Genomic DNA, 23,324 nt, shown 5'->3' with positions numbered 1-23,324 from the left:
GAAGGCAGCAAAGGGGGGGGGCTCCCTCTTTCCCGCTGAGGAGACACTTGGTCAGGTCTGGGTTCCTGGGGGCAGGTCCCCAATAGAGGGTACAGCTGTGGAAAGCAGACTGCTGCTGTACAGATGCCCTCACTTTCTTTTTTTTTTTTTTTTGGGGGGGGGGGACACACCTGGCGGTGCTCAGGGGTTACTCCTGGCTGTCTGCTCAGAAATAGCTCCTGGCAGGCACGGGGGACCATATGGGACACCGGGATTCGAACCAACCACCTTTGGTCCTGGATCGGCTGCTTGCAAGGCAAACGCCGCTGTGCTATCTCTCCAGGCCCAGATGCCCTCACTTTCAAACAAGGAAGCCTGCCTTTGGGTATTGCCCAGAGGACCCCACCTCTGCATCAGCCTGTCAAAGGGGATTTGGGGGGTGCCAGCTGCCTCCCCAGCCACCCCTCCCTGAGCCCCATGGCGTTTCACACCAACTTTGCAGCATGAGTCTAACCTCCATGGCACCTTATCTCTTTTTTTTTTTCTTTGGGTCACACCCGGCAGTGCTCAGGGGTTACTCCTGGCTGTCTGCTCAGAAATAGCTCCTGGCAGGCACGGGGGACCACATGGGACACCGGGATTTGAACCAACCACCTTTGGTCCTGGATCGGCTGTTTGCAAGGCAAATGCCGCTGTGCTATCTCTCCAGGCCCGGCTCCTTATCTCTTAAACCCCAGAAATTCATCTGTAGACCTCTGTCCCTGTGTGAAACCCCAGACCCCTTTCAGGCAAGGCTCATTCCTGGGTTGAGGAGTCAACCCTGACACCCCTTGAACAACAACAACAACAACAGAGACAACTGTTGCATCTTTATTAGAAAAGAAACCAAAAAAGGGAGTGAGGAGCCCAGCCCTGGGTGCCCCCCAGAGACCGGGCAGTGCCCAGCTGGTGTGGGGTACAGATGTGGTGGTAGCCGCCTGGGCTGGGGCGGCCACAGCACAGATCAGATCTCGCAGAAAGGGCCCAGCGGTCGGGATCTGAACCGCCTGCCCTGCCATGAGCTTGGCTCACTGCGTCCATGCTCTGGGCACTGCCCAGGCCAGTGGATGAGGTGGAGGAAGTCCCCGAGGCCAGTGGGCAGTGCCCCTCAGATGTCCATGTAGTCGTCGTCCTCGTCCGTCTCACTCTCGAGCGAGGACTCCTGGCTCGACGTCTCCAGGACCTCCAGGGCCGGCTGACACAGGCTCTCCTTCCGCACATTGGCAGCTGACTGGGCAGACAGGATGGCCGACTGCAGGCAGGGCCAGGGCAGGCCACGGTCAGGGTCAGGGTTGCCTGGCTTATGGTGCCCTCCCCACTCCCACCCCTGCTGTGTGGCCTCGTCCCTGCCCATGGCCCCTGGAGGTCCCGAGGTCACCTTCAGCTTCTGCTTGGTCTCCTCCGAGATGCTGCCTTTGGGCGAGAGCAGGGTGGGGGTGGGTGGCGTGACAGTGATCTCGGGTGGGAATTTGGTGGCTGCCGAGGGGATGACCAGCTTGGGCATGCTGGGCAGGAGACGCGACTTGGCCCGGCTGGGCTCTGCTTTGCTGGGATGGCCCTCGGGGTGCTGGGTGCTTGTGCTGCCGGGAGGCTTGGAGCTGGTGACTGCAGGGCAAAGGTGGGTGAACCTGGCTATTGCCCGCTTCTGCCCCAAACCATCTCTGCCTGCCCCCCCGAACCCAGGAGCCTTGTGGGCTGTCCAAACCAGTACACATTCACTGTTGCATCCCTGTGGCCATCCAGGACACCTTATAACTGTGCCTGCCTGTGCCACAAGCCACTCGTGTGATGCCTCAGCAGTCGTGGGCTGAGGGGTGCCTCAGCTGCAGCCTGAGGAGGGGCGGTCCCAGGGCTGCCGCCTCTGGGGAGCAGCAGAACAAAATGCGCAGCCCTGGCAGGATGCCACATTCCTGGGCGGTCCCATGGCTTTAAAAGGAGAGAGGCTGATTCCAGCCCATGCCTGGGCCCTGCAGTGGAGTCAGGCCTCCCAGGGCCAAGTGGGGTCTCTGGGAGGCTAGTCCTGGCTCTGAGAAGCCCCCAGGGGGCATTGTGGGAATGGCTGGCCTGAAGGGGGGGGCTGTGTGCAGCCGTGTGACACATAGTCCCAGGCCAGCCCAGCCCATTCTGTCCCATTCCCCTCACCCCCAAACCTGCCCCTCCCTCAGCCCCTCTGGATTCAGGCACCCCAGCTCTGACTAACAAAACCAGGGCTTTGCCATGGGCCTTGCTCCTGCCTTGGGTGAAGCTGAAGGGGGAAGGAGGGTGTTGACACTGTCTCCCCACATCCCCAGTTGGTCTTACCAACTCTCCCAGTGGGCTCCCTCCAGACCCCACCAGGGGGAGGAGCCTCTGCAGGGCTTGGCTTACCCTGGCTACAGGTGGGCTCAGCGTCGGCCTCCAATGCCCAGCACCGCAGCTCTGCTGGGGTGCCCTCGGGGGCCATCTTCACCTGCTCTCGGCTCAGCTCTGGGGGCGGGCAGGTGGCCTCTGCCCCTCCGGCCTGCTCCTCCCCTGTGGGGACATGGGAAGCTTGTTGTACCCCAGGATGCTTTCTCTCCCCCCAAAAACACTCATTATCAGGGCCTCCTGAAGACATCAGCACACACCCCCACTGTGCTTTCACCCTAGGTACCCGACACAATGGGGGGGAACCTTGGGCCTTCCTGACCCCCTTGCAGGCCGGTTTCCTCTGGCTTATGGGGAAGCATCAAATCCAACAACCCAACCACCCAATCAACGGAAGCCCAAGTGGACAGAGCAGAAGGCTGGCCCCGTGCCCTCTTCTGGCCACACCTTTCTTGGCACAGAGCAGGGGCTGGGGAGGGGGTACAGTCATGCCAAAGTCTGGAGGGGTCCCAGGGGCCAGTGCTGAGCCCGTGGCAGCTAGCCAGTCGTTAGTCAGCATCGCTGGCCTCCCTGGACTTCTTGATGGGTGAGAACCATTGCCACATGGGACTGACTCTGCCTGGTACGTTCTTCGCCCGGAGAACATGCCCCGTCAGCCCCAGGCAGCCCCTTTGGACAGTGGGGACACCTGAGCTGCCTATGTACTCAAATGTCCCACCCCAACACCACCTCAGGGCCACTCTAGAGAGATGCTGTGCCCTGGATAGGGGTGTTGGGCAGTGGGGTGGTACTCTCCAGACCCAATGACTCTCCCTATCCATGAGAGGGGATTCCCAGATGGGAAGTTGATGCTCTTGGGATGTGTGTCCCTGATCATGGGGCACACACAAGGCCTGGGGTCAGGTCCACACAGCCTGATAAACAGGGCACTTGTATTGCAAGACTGATAATCATTTTGACAACCCAGGGCCAAAAGCAAAGGCAAAAACAACATCAACAACAACAAAAACCCCAGCAGGAGTAGGCTCTGGCCACACCCAGGCAGCCACTGCAACAGTCTCCTCCTTCCTCTAAGGCCTCTACAATGAGTTTGCTGAAAAGAACTAGAGTAGACAGCAGCTCCAGCCCCTTAGAGATGCAGAAATAGTCCTGATAAAACTTTAACCAGAGAAGCAGTGTGTGTGTGTGTGTGTGTGTGTGTGTGTGTGTGTGTGTGTCCCCTTGCCTCCAGAACAGAGACCTTCAGGAAGAAAGAAAAGCTGGACCACCAGAAATTCAAAGCCCTGCCCCAACAATGGTCCAGCAATAGGCTTTTTTTTTTTTTGGTTTTTGGGCCACACCCAGCGGTGCTCAGGGGTTACTCCTGGCTGTCTGCTCAGAAATAGCTCCTGGCAGGCACGCGGGACCATATGGGACACTGGGATTCGAACCAACCACCTTTGGTCCTGGATCGGCTGCTTGCAAGGCAAACACCGCTGTGCTATCTTTCCGGGCCCAGGCTTTTTTCTTTTGGTGTCCAGGGCTTACTCCTGACGCTGTGCTCAGGGATCACTCGAGTGAGGTACAGGAGTTCTGGGAATCAAACCTGGGTCATCCACATGCAAGGCAAGTGTTTTTACTTGCTGTATTCTGGCTTCTTATCTGTATCTCTTGTGGACTTTGCCTTGTGTGTAATTGAGTTCTAAGCTTTATTCAAAAGCTCAATTACTGAGACACAGAGTAAGTATTATCTATAACACTGAGACATATAATAAATATTATCTGTAACTATCTGATGAATTTGTTTACTTGAGCTTTAGAAATGAAGGTACTGACTTATTCAATGAGGAAAAGTCTTTATCTTAAATGATGCTTGAAAAGTTTTCCCATTTAAGGCACAATACTTATCTTTTTCTCCTTTTGTTTGTTTATTTTATTTTATTTTGTTTTGGGCCATACCTGGCAATGCTCAGGGATCACTTCTAACTCTTCAGTCAGGAATTACTGAGACAGTACTTGGGAGACAATATGGGATGCCAGGGAATGAGCTCGCAAGCCACATGCAAGGCAAGACCATCCCTGTTATACTATCTCTCTGGCCCTGATGCTTTTTTTCTTTTTTTTTTTTTTGGGTGGGGGGGACACCCAGTTGGCATTCAGGGTAACCATTCAGGGGTTACTCCTGGTTCTGTGCTCAGAAATCGCTCCTGGCAGGTTCAGGGACCATGTGGGATGCCGGAGATCAAATCTGGGTCCATTCTGGGTTGGCTGCATGTAAGGCAAACACCCTACCACTATGCTATCACTCCAGCCCCATGTGACATCTTTTTTGTAATTATTAAATCACCTCCAGGCTGACTCCTGGTACTGCACTCAAGGAATACTTCTGGTGGGGCTTAGGGAATCATATGGGGTGCTAGGAACTGAACCTGGGTCCAGCACATGCAAGACAAATACCCTGACTGCTGTATTATCTCTCTAGCTTCAATAAAGCCATTTTACTTCATTATTTTGTCCCATCCTAACATTTTCTGAGGGAAGATGATGCTCCCAGAGAAACTGGGCAGATGTTAGGACTTTCTTTTTTCCTGTGGAGAGCACTTTCATGCTCCAGCCTGAGTCCACAGCTTCCCAAGAACTGTTCCAACACTTAATGGATCAGGTGGACTCAGGCAGTCTGATTGCTGCTCTGTAAGACTGGTGGGATGTTGGAAGCCATAAGACTCAGAGAGCAAAATGGAGTCTCTGATGCCTGCGTACCTGACAGGCTGTACTGTGGCATTTCCCCCATGGGCCTAAAGGAAAGAACAGCCACATAGTTCAGTTAGCAATAGTCACAAGATGCTCCAATAAACCTCCTGAGTTGATAAGATATAGATCACATCCGGTTAAGCTACCATTGTGAAAGAATGCCTGTATGATCTAAGGGTATGCTGTAAAACTGGAAAGTCCGTCCTGTACGACCCCCCTACTTTTCTATAGACACCATAGAAAAGTACTGACTGTTACTTCCGTATTTTGCTTATCTATAAAAACTAGCCCCCTTTCAATAAACCTCAGCTCTTGATCAGCCAGCTTGACTTGAGCTCATTTCTTTCTCAGCCTCTTTCCTCCATTTCAGGTCGGATCCGCTCATGACCCACGAATTACTTCGTGATCCTCATTCTCACACCCCCGCGGGTCAGGGGTCCCCCATCGGGGGTCACAGTGGGACATGAGTGTCCCTGTATTTTCCCAGGCCCTTACTGGCAGAGGGGTGTCAGGCACACTTGTCTCAAGGCTCCCTTACTCCAAATTTCTCCTACAAACATCACTTTCACACCCTCTCCCCAAGCCCTAACTGCCACAGGGAGAGTGAAGCCTGTACTATCTCAGGCTAGGCACTGAGAGTCAGCTAGTCAACACCCCAGGCCTCATCTATAGGAGACAGAGATGGGTGGCAAAGGAGGCCTGGGCTGATGTTTGAAGTTACTGCACTATTCTGGGCACCCTGGTGCTAACTGGAGGGGGAGCAGGGCAGGGCAGACTGGGGCTGGACCTGGGTCCCGCAGAGACCTCCATGTAAAGGTTAGGGTCCTCTGCTGCACAGTCACCCCCAGCATCAGCTCGAGGCCTGGACCTTCTCCTGTCACCTGTACCTTTGCCAAAGGGCCCTGTCCTCCCTGGTCTGGCTTGTGTGTTGTGTGCTAGGGGACGAGGGACACGGCCGCACTAGCACTGGCTCCTCAGCACGAAGATGAAATTAGTTCTAAAGGTCCTGAGATTTCCTCCAATGTCTTCACAACCTGACTGCACTCCGGAGTTTCCTCTGGGAATAGGAGAATGGAGGTGGCAGGCTGAGATGGACAGCAGTCCAGTCTGGGGTAACTTCTGGGGGGGGGGGGTTTGCCCTGCTTGCTGTGCGGAAATACTCAAACTGCCATCTAGCACTGCTCCCATCTCCCAAGCCAGCTGAGCTCCAAAGAGCAGCTTCCTCTCTCCCATGTGCTAGAAACTGGGGGCCATGGTGGGGTCCAGAGAGGGAATGACCACCAGTTCCATCTATCTGCTTGTTCTGCCACTTGGAGCTTGCTGTTGGCCGAGCCTGCTGTCACACAGCTTGGATGCAGGGATCCACGCTTGGAGGTACCTGTACCTGGAGGGCCACCTCGGGTGACAAAAATGGTTGGCTTGGGGGCCAGAGAGATAGCATGGAGGTAAGGAGTTTGCCTTTTCATGCAGACGGTCGGTGGTTCGTATCCTGGCATCCCATATGGTCTTCTGAGCCTGCCAGGAGCGATTTCTGAGCATAGAGCCAGAAGTAACCCTTGAGGGCTACCGGGTGTGACTCAAACCCCCCCCCCCAAAAAAAAAGATGGCTTGAGCCCATGGCATACAGCTCCTGTGTTCCTTTGGCTTGATCCTTCAGGTCCGCTATCTGTCCTCTACCCATAGGGGGTACTGTTTCCTGGTTGGACAGACCAGGAAGTGACCCCACTGGTGGCTAAGAACCTCCCTCTGTGTACCCTAATGTCTATGGCAAGAATGTAGGGGCTTGGCTATGCTGGGCTACCCTTCCCAGGGGTATCAGGACCTCCAAAGGAGTCAGATATCCCCCCAGCCCCGCTCTATCTTGGCCACATAAACGGAAGTCAGAACAGGCTCAGTTGTGGCCCCGGGCCCACCTTTGTACAAGTGACCATGACAGCCTCAGACAGGGATACCAAGATGGCTAGACACTTCCACCCAGGTCCAGCAGCTCCTGTCCCAGCTCAAGCATCCCCAGGCACATCCTGAGGGAAGAAGGAGGACTCACCTGTACCCAGACAAGGCATGTTGGGGGAGGTCTCAGGCCTGAGTGGCCGGGGGGGACCAGCTTCCCTGGATAGGGCTGGTGTTGAGGTGGACATAGAGGGGGGACAGGGGATGGCGGCTGAGGTGGTGGAGGCTGGTGCAGGGCAAGACTTGGTGTGAACGTGGAGGTCGCTGGGCCGCTGGACGACGTCTGTGGGGGTAATGGTGGGGGTCATGGGAGCCGCTGCAGGGAAGAAGTTCTCTCTGCTGTCCTTGGGGTGCTTCGGGGTGGTGGGTGTGTCCCCTGTGGACTGTGAGGAAAAAGAGATGAGAGACAGTAGCTGATGCAGAATGATGAAAGGACCTACAAAACCCTGGGAGGCCCAGGGCTTGGGTTTTCACTCTGCCTTATCCCCTGCTCCCAGGGGCCAGAGGAGACTTTTTGTTTGTTTGTTTTTGTTTTTGGGTCACACCTGGTGGTGCTCAGGGGTTAATCCTGGTTCTGTGCTCAGAATTCGCTTCTGGCAGGCTCGGGGATGCCAGGATTTGAACCATCCTTCTGCATGCAAGGCAAATGCCTTACCTCCATGCTATCTCTCCAGCCCCAGAAGGAGACTTGTAACCAAGATTTGCAGGAAGGGGTGCGTGTCAGCTGAGGGGGACTGGCGGGCCAGGACACCAGTGCTCAAGAGTGCCCTGTAAGCTCCACTGCGGGACAGTCCCAGGGAGCTCACGTGCCAGGATGGAGTTAGCTTGGGAGGCTCAAGTCTCTGTCCTGGTTTGGTCTTGGCAGCTCCAGTCTACCGACCCTCCACCACCACCTTTGGGGTGTCCTTGTCCACACAGTTTCCTTGGCCATCAGGCCTCTCTGAACCAGTGCCCACTGTCTCAGGACAAGCATAAAGCCCACAGCTCCCCGGGGGACAGGGCAAGGGACCAGCCTCCTGGAAATAGAGGTTGACTTGGTCCAGGACCATGTTGTTTGTATGTGCGCTCATGAGAATAGGCATCCTGGTGCTGGGCTGGGGAGGCTGCATCCCATGTCCCTCACCCTGTGGGCTCCCGAAAATGCCACGGGGTACAGAGCATGGGGCTGTCTTGGGGGCTGCCACATGTGCTGCATCCCTCTTGTGGGAGTTTGCTGCAGCTGAAGGCGCAGCTGGAGCTGCTTGTCCCTGTCTGGCATTGAGACCAGGCATATGCATGCAGGGCTGCCATGGCCGCTGTGACACATTCCACAGCAGCACCCAGCACCCTGGAACCAACTGTCCCAACAGTCTTCCTGGACAGGCCAGTTGGAAGTGGGGCCACCCTTGGCCTGCCCACCATCTGAGCCCCAGGAGAGGAAGCTATTGGGGTTTCCTGGTGCTCCTATGGTTTTAAGTACCTTCAGAACTTGTTCCAAGTACCTTGGAACCCTCCTACTAACGTGGGGCTCACTGGCACCACCCCACTGAGACGCTGGAACATGGCCCGATGTCCTAAGCTGCTGCTAGGGACATCTCCAGGGAGGTTCTCACCTGAGCACACCAGGGCACCAGGTGGGCAACCAGGACATGATGTCAGGAAGTTACACTATTTTATTTTACTTTTTGGGCCACACCCAGTGATGCTCAGGGGTTATTCCTTTGGGGGGGGGGATTTTTGGTCACAACTGGCAGCACTCAGGGGTTACTCTTGGCTCCATGCTCAGAAATTGCTCCTGGATGGGGCCAGGAAGGTGGCGCTAGAGGTAAGGTGTCTGCCTTGCAAGCGCTAGCGTAGGATGGACCGCGGTTTGATCCCCCGGCGTCCCATATGGTCCCCCCAAGCCAGGGGTGATTTCTGAGCGTATAGCCAGGAGTAACCCCTGAGTGTCAAACGGGTGTGACTCAAAAACCAAAAAAAAAAAAAAAAAAAAAAGAAATTGCTCCTGGCAGGCTCAGGGGACCATATGGATGCCGGGATTTGAACCACCAACTTTTTGCATGCAAGGCAAATGCTCTACCTCCATGCTATCTCTCTGGCCCCAGGGATTATTCCTGGCTATGCACTCAGAAATCGCTCCTAGCTTGGGAGACTATATGGGACGCAGGGGGATCAAACTGCGGTCCGTCCTAGGTTAGTGCATGCAAGGCAAATGCCCTATCTCTTGTGCCACTACTCTGCCCCCCTTTAGGTTTTTGGGCCACACCCAGCGGCATTAAGGGGTTATTTCGGCTCTGCACCCAGAAACCACTCCTGGAAAACTCGAGGGAACCATTTGGGATGCTAGGATCGAACCCAGGTCCGTCCAGGCTTGGCTGTGAGCAAAGAAAAATAGCTGCTGTGCTACTGCTCCAGCCCCAAGAAGCTACATTTTGATGGGACCTTTACTGGCTTTTGCACCCAATCCATGGAGCCGAGGTCTCCTGGGGTGCCAGGACCTCACCCATGATGTAGGCCCCAAAATTAGTTGGTCAGAGGCTTCCCAGGGGTCCCAGGTGGTGAGGCTCACCTGTCTCTGTGCAGCGGCTCCTAGGTGGACCTGACAGAACTTCACGGCTTGCTCAAGGGCTGCTTCCTCATCTACCTGCAGAGGAGACATGGGGTTCAGAGGGCCCAAGCCACAGCAGCCTCCTCGGGGACCCAGGGTGGGAGACCCCACACTGCCTAGGCACATGGTAGACATGGCCTCCTTCCAGCTTACAGCATCCTCTAAGGCTAAGCTGAGGCTGGCAAGGTGTGTGGAACTAGAATTCAGTTCCAGGCAGGTAGGACACAGGCCATTTGGGAATGGTGGCAGGCCAGTGGCAGGCCATTGTCATGCAGGTAGCTCATCCCGAAGCCTAGACCCACTCTGAGCAACAGGTGCAGGGAAAGCACTGACCTAATATGATTCTAAACAGAAATTCCCTATTAGTGTATCATGATACACTCGGGGACCGAGTCCACATCCGATGACAACTACAGGGACTTGAGGAAGCCCTGAACCCCTGTAGCCCTGACAGGTGTGGGTGTCTGAGGACCCCAGACCCGGGCTGCATTTTCACTGAGGCCCAGTAGAGACTTTCACATCACCACTTCATTTGTGGGGTGCATACCCTCACACAGTTTTCTCTTCCCCAATTCCCCAGCACCCCAGGAAATTATGTCTCCAAGGGAGGATTCACAAGATGGGTTCTCTGCCTCTTTGCTGGGCATGACCTGGCCCAGAGGACTGGGGTCACTGAGGGAGGGAACTGAGTGGACTTTAGTGCTGGAAGGGGACTGAGTTTTTTGTTTGTCTGTCTGTTTATGTTTAGTTTTTGGGCCACACCCGGCAGCGCTCAGGGCTTACTCCTGGCTCTGCACTCAGATATCGCTCCTGGCAGGTTCGGGGAACAGATGGGATGCCGGGGATTGAACCCAGGTACTTCCCAGGTTAGCTGCATGCAAGGCAAATGCCTTGCCTCTGTGCTATCTCTCTGGTCCCAGGAGGGGGACTGAGGGACTAAGAGGTTTGAGGGGGACTGAAGGGACTGAGGAATCTGAAGGGACAGAAAGGACTGAGGAGTCTGAGGGGGACCGAGAAGACGAAAGGAGTCCCACATACCTGTTTGATGAGCATGTATGTCTCAGACATGATCCTCTCGATGCGGCCGAGGTCACAGGCTGCGCCCTTTTGTCCCTGCTGCCACACGCGATAGGCGTCTAGCAGCAGCGTCTTGCCCGACTCTGTGTCCTCCAGGAGTTTCCTCTTGCGGCTGGGCCGTGGGGGCACCTCATCGAGGGTGCCACCCCCCTTGGCAGTGGTAGCAGGGGTGGGCTGGGCCGGGCCTAGGGCGCAGGGTTGCTGCCGGGCACTGATGCTCAGCTCCTCCAAGGACAGCTCGGTGGGCCGGTTTTCGGGGCCCCGGTCCCGTGGGGTGCGGCCCGGTACCAGGGGTGGCGCCCGCTCAGTGTCCAAACGCCGTGCAGTCTCACCTGTGTCCATGGGCTCTGTGGGCCCTGTCCGGAGACCCTCCTTGTCCTTTCGTTCTCCGCCCTGGTCTGTGCTGTCCCCGGCATCAGTGGTCGCAGGCCGGTGGTTGAGGGGGGCCGCTTTACCCCCCGGCTCTGGCCCTGGCCCCAAACCATCAGCCAGAGGGGGTTTCTTGGGATGGGGGAGGCCTTCCTGGCCCTCCTCGGGACTGGCCTTGTGGGAGACATCAGTGGTCATCCTGGCTCCGGGGCTGCCACAGGCCTTGGTTCCCGGGCGCTCAGATCCCTAAAGGGCCAAGGTCGAAGCTCAGGTGGACAGCAACTCACGGGGGTACTGGGCTCTCCCCATCCAATGCCACCAGGCCTCACTCATCCGCAGCTGGCTAAGGTCAGCCCGAGCCCTGTCAAGGAAGGTGCTGCCTGCTCCAGATGTGGCACCACTCCAGAATCAGCCCAGCTGTGGGCACGAATGAGCGTGTGTTGCTCAGAGCATGCTGGGCCTGATTTTTCACATGACCTTCGGCAGGGGGTGCCACTCTGAATACTTCCATCAAGGCCCTGCCAATGCAGATAGGCAGAGGGTGCTAGAGCTGGGCCTGTGTCTCACCTGGGCCTCCTGGAGTACAAATGTTAAGTGGGTAATGCTGGCACCTGGTGAGGTGAGGCAATGCCCTCAGCCAGTTCTACCAGGCACTTGGGTGTAAATTACAAGGACAGGGAGCCCTGGGGAAGGGCGGTGCTTAAGGAACAATCTGGGGGGTCACACACTAGCAGTGGGAGCTGATATGTCCACCTGGGAGGAAGCCGGGTTGGGCTGCAGGTGTGAGGAGAGGGCTGGGGTCCTGCCTACCTCAGAGAGCTCACTCAGCGTGTCCTCCAGCACCTTCACAGTGAGGATGAAGGCCCGCTGTGCCAGTACCTGGCGGTCAGCATCTCGCAAATACTTCCTGTGGACGGGGGGGGGGGGGGGGGGGGGGGGGGGCGGGGCGGCGGCAGGTCACACCAGAGCTGCTCTATGGCCCTTTCCCAACCCGCCCACTAACTACCCAGTGCTATTCTCCAGAGGCTGCCCTGAGCTGTTTACTCTAGGTTACTCAGTTCTCAGCAGCAGAGGATTGAGTGGGAGGGCTCAGGGAGAGCTGAGAGAGAGAACCCTCTCCAGCATACCACCAACTCTGGCATACTGTGGGCACGAGTGATGAGGGCACAGAAGGCAAGAGTGTGCCAGCAATCATACAGGGGAGTTGGGCAGATCCTACATACGTGTCTCTGTTGGGACCTCGGTTTCTGCCAGTGGCAGCTTCTGTGAAGTAAGTCCCTGTGCTGCATCTGTCCTCTCTGAGAAGACCCCAGTTATCTCTAAGGTCAAAGACCTTCCCAGGAAAGTTATTAAGGGTCTTTAATTGTCCCTGGGACATTTCTCCAGAACCTACGGGCATTGCCAAGCAAGGCATTAGGGAAGCAGCGTGCCCACAGTGAGTTCCTTTCTTTTGGGGAGGGGGTTTGGGCCACACCCATTGACGCTCAGGGGTTACTCCTGGCTATGCGCTCAGAAATAGCTCCTGGCTTGGGGGAGTCATATAAGATGTTGGGGATTGAACCCAGGTTCATCCTAGGTCAGCTGCGTGCAAGGCAAATGCCCTACTGCGACGCTATCGCTTCGGCCCCTACAGTGTAGTATCTTGAGCGATGGTGTGGGAAGGCCCCAGGCTGCACTTACTTGCCCTGGTCCGGGGTCCGCTGCAGCATGGAGGACACCTTCAGCAGGGTGCTGTGGTCCCGGAGCTGGGCCAGCACCTTGAGCAGCAGCACGATGGAGCGGTTCATGTGCCAGGCGAAGCTGCCCGGCCGGTCAATCTCGTCCACAGGGATCCGCCAGATGCCCTGAGGTGGACACAGAGTGCGCGTGAGGACAGCTGCACTGACCAGGCACAATCCCACAGAGGCTCTCGCTGTGCCAAGGGCAACAGAGCACTGTCATCCCACCTCCTTGTTCCGGGAAACGGGGCAGCTGGGCCAGCATGTCTATGCACAGCTGTGGGTGCAGCTGGCTGTGATTCCTGGTGGTGAATGAGAGGGTGATAGGGTAGCAGGAACTGGGACACGAAGGTTCCAAGGCTGGGGTGCATGCTTTGCATATGGAGCTTTGGGTTCGATGCTTTGCACTTCATGGTTCTCCAGCACCTCTGGGAGTGGGCTATAATAAGTTCCTGTGAGCCTCGGGACGGCTCAAAGATGCTCTATTTCTGCAGAACCCAATCTGGGCAAAATGATCCACACCTTGGGAGTCCTGGGTATGCCCCATACCTCCTACACTTCCTATACCACTCTCTGGAAAGGCTTGAACTGGCTCAGGACCCTCTCTCCACCCCTGCAGCCCACCCCATCTCCAGGTCCCCACAGTGTCCCTGCACCCATCATGGAATCTGCCACCCACCCACCAGCATCCAGTCAAAGGAGAAAAGATGATGGGATCGACGAGTAAGTAGAAAGTGTCACCTCTCCATGGGCTCATGGTTGTCCTGCCCTGGTGTGAGGTACTCCTTCCCCACAATACCTTAAACTTTCTTTTTCCCTCCCTCCCTCCCTCCCTCCTTCCTTCCTTTCTTCCTTCCTTCCTTCCTTCCTGAGCGGCAGCACTCAGGGGTTACTCCTTGCTCTATGCTCAGAAATTGCTCCTGGCAGGCTCAGGGGACCATATGAGATGCCGGGATTTGAACCACCAACCTTCTGCATGCAAAGCAAATGCCTTACCTCCATGCTATCTCTCTGTCCCCACCTTAAACTTTCTTTTTTCTTTTCTTTTTTTGGTTTTTGGGCCACACCCAGTGGTGCTCAAGCGTTACTCCTGGCTGTCTGCTCAGAAATAACTCCTGGCAGGCACGGACCATATGGGACACCTGGATTCGAACCAACCACCTTTGGTCCTGGATCGGCTGCTTGCAAGGCAAACACCGCTGGGCTATCTCTCCGGGCCCACCAACTTAAACTTTCTATTGAAATGTTATTATCACCTGGATGGTCAGAACTACACCTGGGATGGGCAGGGATATATCTTGAATAAAGAATAATAGAGTTTGGCTGAGGAGGAGCCAACGAGAAGCTGCTTGAAGAGAAACCATGTGAGAAAATGGACATGGTGGATAGGGTCTTGGAATAAACTGAGCTGACTCCGATGAAACTTTAACTGACTGTGATTATTTCTACACCGTTATCCTGTGCCTTCAGACCCACTGGCTGAAGGGGCTACAGGCACTGGGCTGAACTGAGGGAGGCCTCACCCCCAACATGTGGACATTAGATTTTATATATTTTTTTATTTGTTTGTTTTTGGGTCATACCCAGCAGCACTCAGAGGTTACTCCTGGCTCTAGACTCAGAAATCGCTCCTGGCAGGCTCAGGGATGAGATGCCAGGATTCGAACCACTGTTCTTCTGCATGCAAGGCAAATGCCCTATCTCCATGCTATCTCTCCGGCCCCTAGATTTTACTTTTTTTTTTTGGGGGGGGTCACACCTGGTAGCACTCAGGGGTTATTCCTGGCTCTACACTCAGAAATTGCTCCTGGCAGGCTCAGGGGATTATATGGGGTGCCGGGATTCGAACCACCATCCTTCTGCATGCAAGCCAAACGCCCTACCTCCATGCTATCTCTCCGGCCCATAGATTTTACATTTTATATGAATACAACACCCTGGCCTTCAAGACCCACCTTGGGCCAAGGCTTTGGAGTCAGTGGGTTGAGAGCTCTTTTGTTTTCTGGTCCGTGAGCCACAATGGGCAATGCAAAGGACTAATAGACCCGGAGTTCTCCAGCATGTCAAGCATGCACTAAACCTACTGGTTCTGTCCAGAATGGACCAGGACTCTGAAAGGAAAACACTTCCTTTGCATGGAGTCAGTAAGGGGTCCAATGAACAATCTGTGGTACCCACAGTTCCAGTAGAAAATGGTGAAATAGGGAGAAGGTACAGTTTCGAGTCCCTGTGATCCCAGGTCCAGTCAGCAGGCTTCCACCAAACACAGAGGATGCCCTGGACAGGTCAGGGGGCTGTCCCACTGTCCCCACAGACACCAGTGCTGTGTTCCCCCACAGGCATGCATGGGCTGCAGAGGCTGCCCCAGGAATGGCCAGAGAAGTTCCTGCAGCTGTACCAGCAGCATGGACAGGCCTGGCACCTGCTCAGTGTGACAGTCATGACGGCGACAGCCCCTTGTCTGCAGTGGTAGACAGAGGTGGGGTGGGGTGAGCTAGACCCTTTACAGACACCATGGAGGCCGCCAGGTGAACCAATGAGCATGCCCACCCACCATCTTGGGCACACCTGACAGCTGGCTCTTCTCCAAACCAGCCAGGAGAGTGGAACAGCATTGAGGCTCATCTGAAACCACAGCCCAGACACTGCTCTTGCCACAGTCCATTAGGGCCTGCTGCGCTGCTCCCAGACCTCACTCCACCATGTCACACCCTAGGAGGTCCTTACAGGACTCTCAGGCTCTCAAGGGAGGGTGGGGAAAGCTCTCCTGAGTAGAGCCAGTTGAGACAGGTCTTTGCACACACTCCTCTCAGGAAGGACACTGCCCTTGGCCAAGAGAATTCACACACAGGTTTGTAAAGGTATGACCCAAGGACAGGTTGCCAAGATGCAAGGCCAGCCTGGGGCTGAGGAGGAAGACAAAGGAACCTCAGAAAACAGGCTAACACCTTGCCAGATTCCAAGATATTTAAGGTAATGAACCAACCCATCCCCTCCATGCCTACCTCAGCCTGGACAGCCAGGGAGCTCGCTGCTCTGGAGATGGCTCATGTTAGGGGACTGGCTAGAAAGGTAGCTCAAGTTCAGGGCTCTTGGGGCCTCTGATCTGTGCCTTATCCAGTCCTCACCTGGCCTCTCCCAGTCTCTCCTTCCACCATCTAACAGTTGGGTTAGAGCCAGCCTGGCATCCTCCCCAGCTAACCCATGCTGAAGGATGAGCCACCTGACTTGCACCCTTCTTTCCTCATCACTGGGCCTTCACATCCCCTGCACACACACACCCCCACCAACTCTGCCAAGAACAAGGAGCCAGCCCCTCGCTCAAGTGGCTGGGGAGTGGGCACTCTGGCGGCAGGAGGTCAGCTCCAGCTTTCGATCTCTGAGGCCTGCATAATCGGCAGAGCAGACGAGATGCCAGCAAGGGCAAGACTTCCTGCTTAGGGAAGCCTACAGCTCCCTGGCCCTGGTGAGGTAGAGCGGAGATTTGGAAACAATTTTGCTCACAGCCAAACAAATGCTTGCAGAGCTGTGCGCGCACTGGCCGTGCTATGGGTAGGGGAGTGCCCTGCGTTGCAAAGGCAGCTTCAGCAAAGCCAAGGGAGCGGGCAACCTGCTGGGGTGAGGGGTGGCAGGACGTCCCTGGCCTGAGCCTGACATTGACTCCACCCAGAGGGAGGCAGGACACCATCTGTTCAGAGAGGGGTACAGCCAAGCAAAGCCTCATTCTGGGTGTAAATGAGAGGTGCGGGGGCGGGTCCACTGCCAGCACTTCCCAGGCCTGGCCACTGCAGGTTGCCCTCTCTGGTCCAGCTCTTTTATCAGTGTGCCCCTCCCGGGACAAGGGCTTGTGCCACCACTGTAGGCACTTTCCCATACACAAGGCAGGTGGAAGCCATGGTCAGCAGACCTGGCCACCTCCCTGCACAGCCCTCAGGCCCTGTTATAAAAGACAGACTCATGTAGGGGACATCTGAACAACCCTATGGGAGGACCACCACCAGGACAGTAACACACGTATCACACAGTTCAGGCTGCAGGGTTTCTTTTCTTTTTTTTATGCGGGGGTACACCCAGCAGCACTCAAGGGTTACTCCTGACTCTTCGCTCAGAAATCACTCCTGGCAGGCTCGGGGGACCATATGGGATGTCGGGACTCAAACCCAGGTCCATCCTGGGTCTGCCGAGTACAAGGCAAACACCTTACTGCTGTGCTATCTCTCTGGCCCCAATGCTGCAGGGTTTCTGATGGATCTACTTCCTTCCTGGCTGTGAGCAGCAGGGCCACCTACTAGCACCTGCTACAAAGGGGTGTCCTGTACTTCCTGAGCAAGGCCAGGGGGAATCAAAGGTGCCATGGCCCGGGGAGCGGCCTGTGGTTGATAGACTTGTCTCCAGGAGCAGTTAGCCCAAGGGGTAGAGCTGTCAGGGCTGCCCATCCTCTGCCTTGTTTGTGGCAACACCAGCAGTCACAACAGGTGACTGCCAAGTCCCAACATCCCAAAAATCAGGGAGGACGCAGTCTCTGGCGGTAGGAAAGGGAATGCACCCTGGTGGGCACAGGGTCACTTTGAGGTAAAACGTGGTTGCCCAGACTGTGATGGCAAGAGCGCCCTGGATGGGGCAGGAAGCAGCACCGAGGGCAGGGGGGACCCAGTGGGCACCCACCTCGCTGCTACACTGGGCTGGCTGGTGCCCAGAAGGCTCAGATACACTGAGATGATGCTCAGAGCTCACCCAGTGCCAAACACCTCATTCGGAGGAGCAGCTTGGTCAATGCCCGCAGCCCACTGAGTGATTCTGGGCTCCTGGCTGGCAGATGAGGTCAGGACAGACAAGAGCCACCTGAATAATTCATGGAGTCCAGACGAGGCAGAGCGCTCGATACCAGCTACTCAGCCCTCCTGAGCCTCAGCCACCCCTCACTTCACCAAGAGTCCTTAGTGGGGAGACCCTAGCTTGGGGGACCACAGAGGGTGTGGCTGGCTACTGTGCTAGGGGGTTTTAGGAAGGCAGAAGGCTGAATCAGCGGGCAGCCTGCAGGTGGGCCCAGATCTCTCATGGGGGCTAGAGAGATAGCACAGTGGTAGGGCCTTTGCCTTGCAAGCAGCTGATTCAGGGAAGATGGTGGTTCAAATCCTGGCATCCATATGGTCCTCCGAGCCTGCCAGGAGCGATTTCTGAGTGCAGAACCTGGAGTAACCCTTGAGCGCAACTAGGTGTGACCATAATAATAATAATAACAATAACAATAACAATAATAATAATAATAATAAAATAACCAAAAACTCTCATGGCCCCAGATCTTACATGGGGCCAGATCGGGGCAGGGGAAGTTGGTGAGCTGGTGCTGTGGCTGAAGGGCTGGGAGCCTGTGACCTCAGTTCCTTGACTGAAGGGTCAGTGAGCTTCTTCCAGAGGTAGGGTATCTCTCCAGATTTCCTGCCAGGCAGTGCCCCTCCATATAGACCATCCACCTTCTGTTGGGCCCCTTTTCATGCTGCTTTTTTACTGCCTGCCTTTTCACTCTTGGCTCCACTGAGGACACAGTCTCTGGCTCCTGACGGAAAGCAGCAGCCCAGAGATTGCCAAAGTGAGCAAAGACAGTGAGAGGCACAGCCAGGTTAGATTCTGCTTCTGTGGCTGCAGAAGTGGCTGAGGCTCAAGTCCTGAGTGCAGAAGGGAACGTGGAGGTTAAACTACTTGCCTAGGATGGCCCAGATCAAAACACACACCCATGCCTCTTCCTCGGCCTCTCGTACTGGCAGCATACTGGCATCCAAGGCTGGGGATCCCATGTAGGGGTGAGAGCCCCTGTCCAAGAGGGATGCAGCAAGCAAAACAAGCACAGAGCTGCCATCCTGAGTGAGGATACGTGCAAACACTAAATGCCAGGGAGCTCTCCTGATTGGGCCAAACCTTGCTGTCACTGGCAACAGCTACAAAGATTCTCCCAACCCACAGGTAAACCCTGACTCATCGGCTGCCTGCTAGGTGGGCATCTGCGTCTATGGTGTCAGTGTTGTGACCGCTCAGTCAGCAGGGAAGGTTTTCAGCCGAGGACAGGAAGGTGGGCAAGCAGAACTGGGCATTCTCAGAGCGGGTCTGGGAGCCAGGCTGACAGCCTGGAGCAGGCCCCCCATCGCACCATGGCTCTGCTACAGCTCAGCCAGGACAGTCTGGTCTGAGAACAGCTGCTGTGAGCACCCTCGGGAGAGCCTACACCCCCTGCAGGGATTCCTGCAGCCCCCCCCCTCCTTGGCACCGGGCAGTGGTGACTCAGCACTCCAGTAGGCGAGGGCGGGAGCTTGCTGGCACCCCCCCTCCAGAGCAGGGGGCGGGTGCTGCAGAGGTGCTGGGAGCTGAGGCCAGCTGCCTCCTGGGCTAGAGAGGGGGCCTCTCAGCAGCAGCGAGGTTGCTCAGGTGGGAGGCGAGTGAGAAGCCCACCTGCTCAGAGAGACGCCCCCCCCAAACTTCTGGCAGTTTTCTGGACAGCTGGGGTGCTGCAGTTGGAGCAGCCCTGACCTGCAGCAGCAGCAGCAGCAGCAGCAGCTGGCACAACCTTTGGGAAGATGCTGAGCCACCAGCAGACCCAGACAAACCTCCCCTAAGGCAAGAGACCACGTGAGAGGGGGGAGCCCGGAGCAGGCTTGGTGCCCCGGAGGGGGCAATGAATGCCTCAAACAACTTAGGGTATATGCCCTGCAGCTTTGCCACCTTACTGAACTCTTCCTGGAGGGTCTGAGAGGTGGCCACCCAGCTATCTAGCTCCTTCCCAGCCCTCCAGGGCAGCCCCCCAGTGTTCCCCATTGTTGACCCATACTAGACAGCCTTTCTTGGGTGCTATGGCTCAAAAGCCTGGAGAAGCTGGCACAGTTCTGAATCTCATGCCATTTTCCCAGAGATTGGGGGGGGGGGGGTCCCCATCTTCCTTCCCCCAAGGCACTCACAGCCACTACTCCAGACCTAAGAATTAGCCTGGGGGTGCTAGGGGACGCCCTCTGTGGGCAGGAAGTGCTGCAGTTTCCCCCAGGCAAACGCCTCGGTGGCCACGGTGGGCCGCCAGGGGCGCCCTAAGTTCTCCTTCCCAGTTGTGCTGCCCAGGAGGGTTTCCCGGGCCAGCCACAGGTAGCGTCCCCGGGACAGGGAGCCGGGAAGCCGGGAAGCCAGCCGGGGTGCCCACCCGGGTCCCTTTATCCAGGAAGAAAGACATCCCGCCAGGTTCCTCATGACCCCTCCGGACTGCCCCCACCCCATCCTTTCCCTTCCAGAAAAACAACAAAACAAATAAGTGCGCGCGCAGGGCGAGGCTGCGGGTGCAACTCCGTTGGCCAGGGCCCGAGCGCGCGCGCGCCCCTCTCCATGGCCCCGCAGGTCGGTTCGGTTCGGCCCGGCCCCGGGGGTTCTGGAGCTCGGAGCAGGCCAGGGCCCTGGATGGAGAAGACACCGAACCCTCCACCCCCTCAGCTAGCTTCCCGGCCCCCCCTTGAGTTATTTCTAACGGGGGGCCTCTGCCCACCCCGCCGGCCCGCCCGACGCGCTCACCATCCCCGGGAGCGCCCCGTGCGCAGTTTTAGCTCCTCATCGCGCCGCCAACTTGCTCGCTCGCTCGCTCGCTCGGGCTGGCTGGCGGCCGCGGGGTGTGGGGGTGCGGGGGTGCAGGGTTGTGGGGGGGGGAGAGGGAGAGAGAGAAGAGAAGCAGCTTTCGTTTTCGCGCCGCACGGCGCACAACCCCCGCGCGCGCGCCGCCCGCTGTGCGCCCCGGGCTCGGTTGGCTACGTGGGCGATGCGCCCTGGGCCCACCTAGACTCCTATCCTGCCCACCCGGCCGGTTCGGGCACTGGGTTGTTGGGGGGGAGGCTTGGGAAGGCGCCCCCCCCCCCGGCATGCTGGAAGACTTCCTCTAGCAGAGGCCCCTTGGGAAACCGGGGGGCCACGGGTTTCCTGCTGCGCCCAGCGGGGGGTGGGTAGGTGGGTGGGTGCGTGCAGGGCCTTAGGGCTTGCAGGGGGGTTTGCAAATGCACCCCCCCCCGGGGTACCCCGGGCAGGACGAGGAAAGGGAACCCAGAGGAAAAAGCTCTTGGAGAGAGAAAGTCGAGAGCGGGAACCCCCTGCCCGGACAAGTTCCTACCCGCGGGCTCCGCCGTGGCATCTGTGCGCGCGCGGGTAGCTAGGGCAGAAGTCGGGCCATGGCCGCGGAGGCCGGGGCGGGGCGGGCAGCAAGCAGGGCAGCTCCAGACGGGGCGCAGACAAGCGCTCGATTGCTCCCTCGCTGGCTTCCTCGGCCTGGACTCGGGCCCAGGGGCACAGCAGGCTCCCTGGGTCCAGTCACCGGCGCAGTGGCAGGGGATGGAAGGTGGGTGGTGGGTGGGCACAGCCCTGAGAACGGGGAGAGGGTAGGCCCATGAGGCAGAGGCGCGGGAGCTGGCACTGGCCAAGGCTTTTCGCCCAGGATTTACCCTTCTTTACCCTGCATGCCCTGGGATACGAATTATGCCCCCTGGAGCTGGGCCACAAGGGCCCCTGTACAGTCAGTGACCAGGGTTGGTCCTGGTGGGGCAGTGGCAGCCTGGATGCCACCCCCAAATTTCTCCCAAGGAGGCCTCACTTTCCTGCTGGGCTGAGTGAGGCAAAGGGTGGGAGCAGTGGGGTGAGCCCCTCTCCAAAACAGACAACCTCAAATAGTTGTACAGAGAGGGAAAGGGCTACTGGTTCACACAGCTCCCCAATTCTGGGGTTCAACTACCCTCAGATTGCCAGCCAGCTGTTGAGAAGTGAATAACTGCAGCGGGGACAGGGCCATGGAGGGCATTGCTGCCCAGAGTCACCCGGCCCCTATCCTGGTGACACTGGTCCAGGCAGAGGACACCTCCTTGGGATAGCTAGTGCCCACCTGTTATACACTGGGATGGCTCCTGCTCACCTGCACCCACTGGGCAGCCCCCAGGTTCAAAGGTGTCGTGTCCAATCTGCTCTTTTAGAGGGTTGATGCCACAGCTCGCCCCCTCTGGGCATCCCTGAAGAACCAGGGTTGGGGCAGACACATATCCTGCACCATGAAAGGCCCTGACCACACCACAGCCTCCACTTCCTGCGAGACTGGGTCAGACCAGAGCATGCACTGCTTACACCCGGCTAGGAAGAGATGGCTGAATGGTGCTTGGCTCTCCCCAAAGCAGCCCCAGATACAGGAAGCCCCTTGCCGCCTGCGTTCTAGGTCTTCCAGTCTCCCACAGTCAAGCTGGGGAATGAGTGCCAGCCCTGGGGCATCTTCCAGCACTCAGCATCGGTTTGTGTCAGCTCTCTGCTGTGAGGCGGTGATACCCTTGTGGCCTAACAGGTTATAGCATGGAGGCTCGAAAAGGGGGAGATGTGGCCCCCTCCATAAACCCTGAGACTTCTGAGGATATTTGGCATGGGAGTAGTAGCTCGGGGGTACTCCTGGCTCTGTGCTCAGGGATGACCCAGGTGGCATTATGGGTAACATATGTAGTACTGGGGAATGAACTCAGGTCATCTACATGCAAGGCTGGTGCCCTATTTGTTATACTATTGCTCCAGACTCCCTGGGGATTTAAGAGAGCTGTCAGTTGGCCCTGCTGGCCCAGTTCAGTAGAACCCAAAGTGGTCCAGAAATTTGTGCCCCTCCCCAACCTAGGGCACTCCATGCTGAAAGCCCTGTGAATTCTGATCTGCATAGCATCTGGCCATGCTAGACACAGGTCTCACCACTGCCAGGAGAAACACTGCTCCTCCAACCTCAGAGTTCCCCCTAAGGCTAGAAGGCTCTTGCAGCCTTGGGGCCTCAGCCAGGGCTCCCAAGCCAGACCAGAAGAGCTTACATAGACCCAAGGAGAGAGACCAGATGAGCAGGGCTAGGGGGTGTCTCAGCCTCTTGCTCTCTGTCAGTCACAGCAAGGGTCGGGAACTCCCTGAACCCACACGTACTCCAGGAAGACCGACATTAAGGTGATGCAGGCCCTGGCCTTGGAGCAGCACCCCAACTTGGAAAAGAGGAGCCACATTTGCAATGTCCAGGATCACCTGACCCAAAGACTGAGGAAACTTTGAAACTATGGAGAGTAGGCATTCTGGGGTTGCCCTCTGACCTGCAAGCCTTTCTCCAGGTGGACCCTGCTTCAGGACAGGGGTCATCATGGAGAGGGGGAAGGTGATGTTGAGGACAACAGGGAGCGATGCCTGGCTCGTGGACTCTTCTAAAAGGGATGCCATGAGCCACAGCTGAGGCCCTGGGTCACAGATCCTTCCCCGGCACCCCCCACCTGTACATTTTCTCCTCCCACATATCTCTGAGAAGTGCCTGTCCTGAGCAGTTTCGCTCCTTCACCCCCAGTTGTTCCCCACCTAGTGTCCCCCAGCAGCCAAAGGGACATCTTCATTTCTTTTCTTTTTTTTGGGGGGGTGTCATACCCAGCAGTGCTCAGGGGTTACTCCTGGCTCTACACTCAGAAATCGCTCCTGGCAGGCTTGGGGGACCATACGGGATGCTGGGATTCGAACCACCATCCTTC

The 23,324-nt window shown here is 56.9% G+C and overlaps 1 protein-coding gene across 1 annotated transcript in view; it reads right to left on the bottom strand.

Annotated features, from left to right (window-relative positions):
* Positions 1-828: 828 nt before the first annotated feature.
* The window catches only part of CABIN1 (calcineurin binding protein 1), a 112,237-nt gene continuing 89,741 nt past the window's right edge, over positions 829-23,324 (bottom strand). The window contains exons 30-37 of the mRNA XM_049790637.1: positions 12,758-12,921; positions 11,888-11,984; positions 10,670-11,323; positions 9,593-9,667; positions 7,139-7,427; positions 2,386-2,529; positions 1,397-1,623; positions 829-1,270 (exon numbers count right to left, since the gene is read on the bottom strand). Coding sequence (XP_049646594.1) covers positions 1,127-1,270; positions 1,397-1,623; positions 2,386-2,529; positions 7,139-7,427; positions 9,593-9,667; positions 10,670-11,323; positions 11,888-11,984; positions 12,758-12,921 — 1,794 coding nt within the window. The 3' untranslated portion in view covers positions 829-1,126. The remainder of the gene's footprint in view (positions 1,271-1,396; positions 1,624-2,385; positions 2,530-7,138; positions 7,428-9,592; positions 9,668-10,669; positions 11,324-11,887; positions 11,985-12,757; positions 12,922-23,324) is intronic.

This window comes from Suncus etruscus, chromosome 17 (assembly GCF_024139225.1).
Source record: "Suncus etruscus isolate mSunEtr1 chromosome 17, mSunEtr1.pri.cur, whole genome shotgun sequence".
Taxonomy (NCBI): Eukaryota; Metazoa; Chordata; class Mammalia; order Eulipotyphla; family Soricidae; genus Suncus; species Suncus etruscus.
Note: the sequence above shows the minus strand (reverse complement) of the source record. Positions and strands in the feature narration are given on the sequence as shown.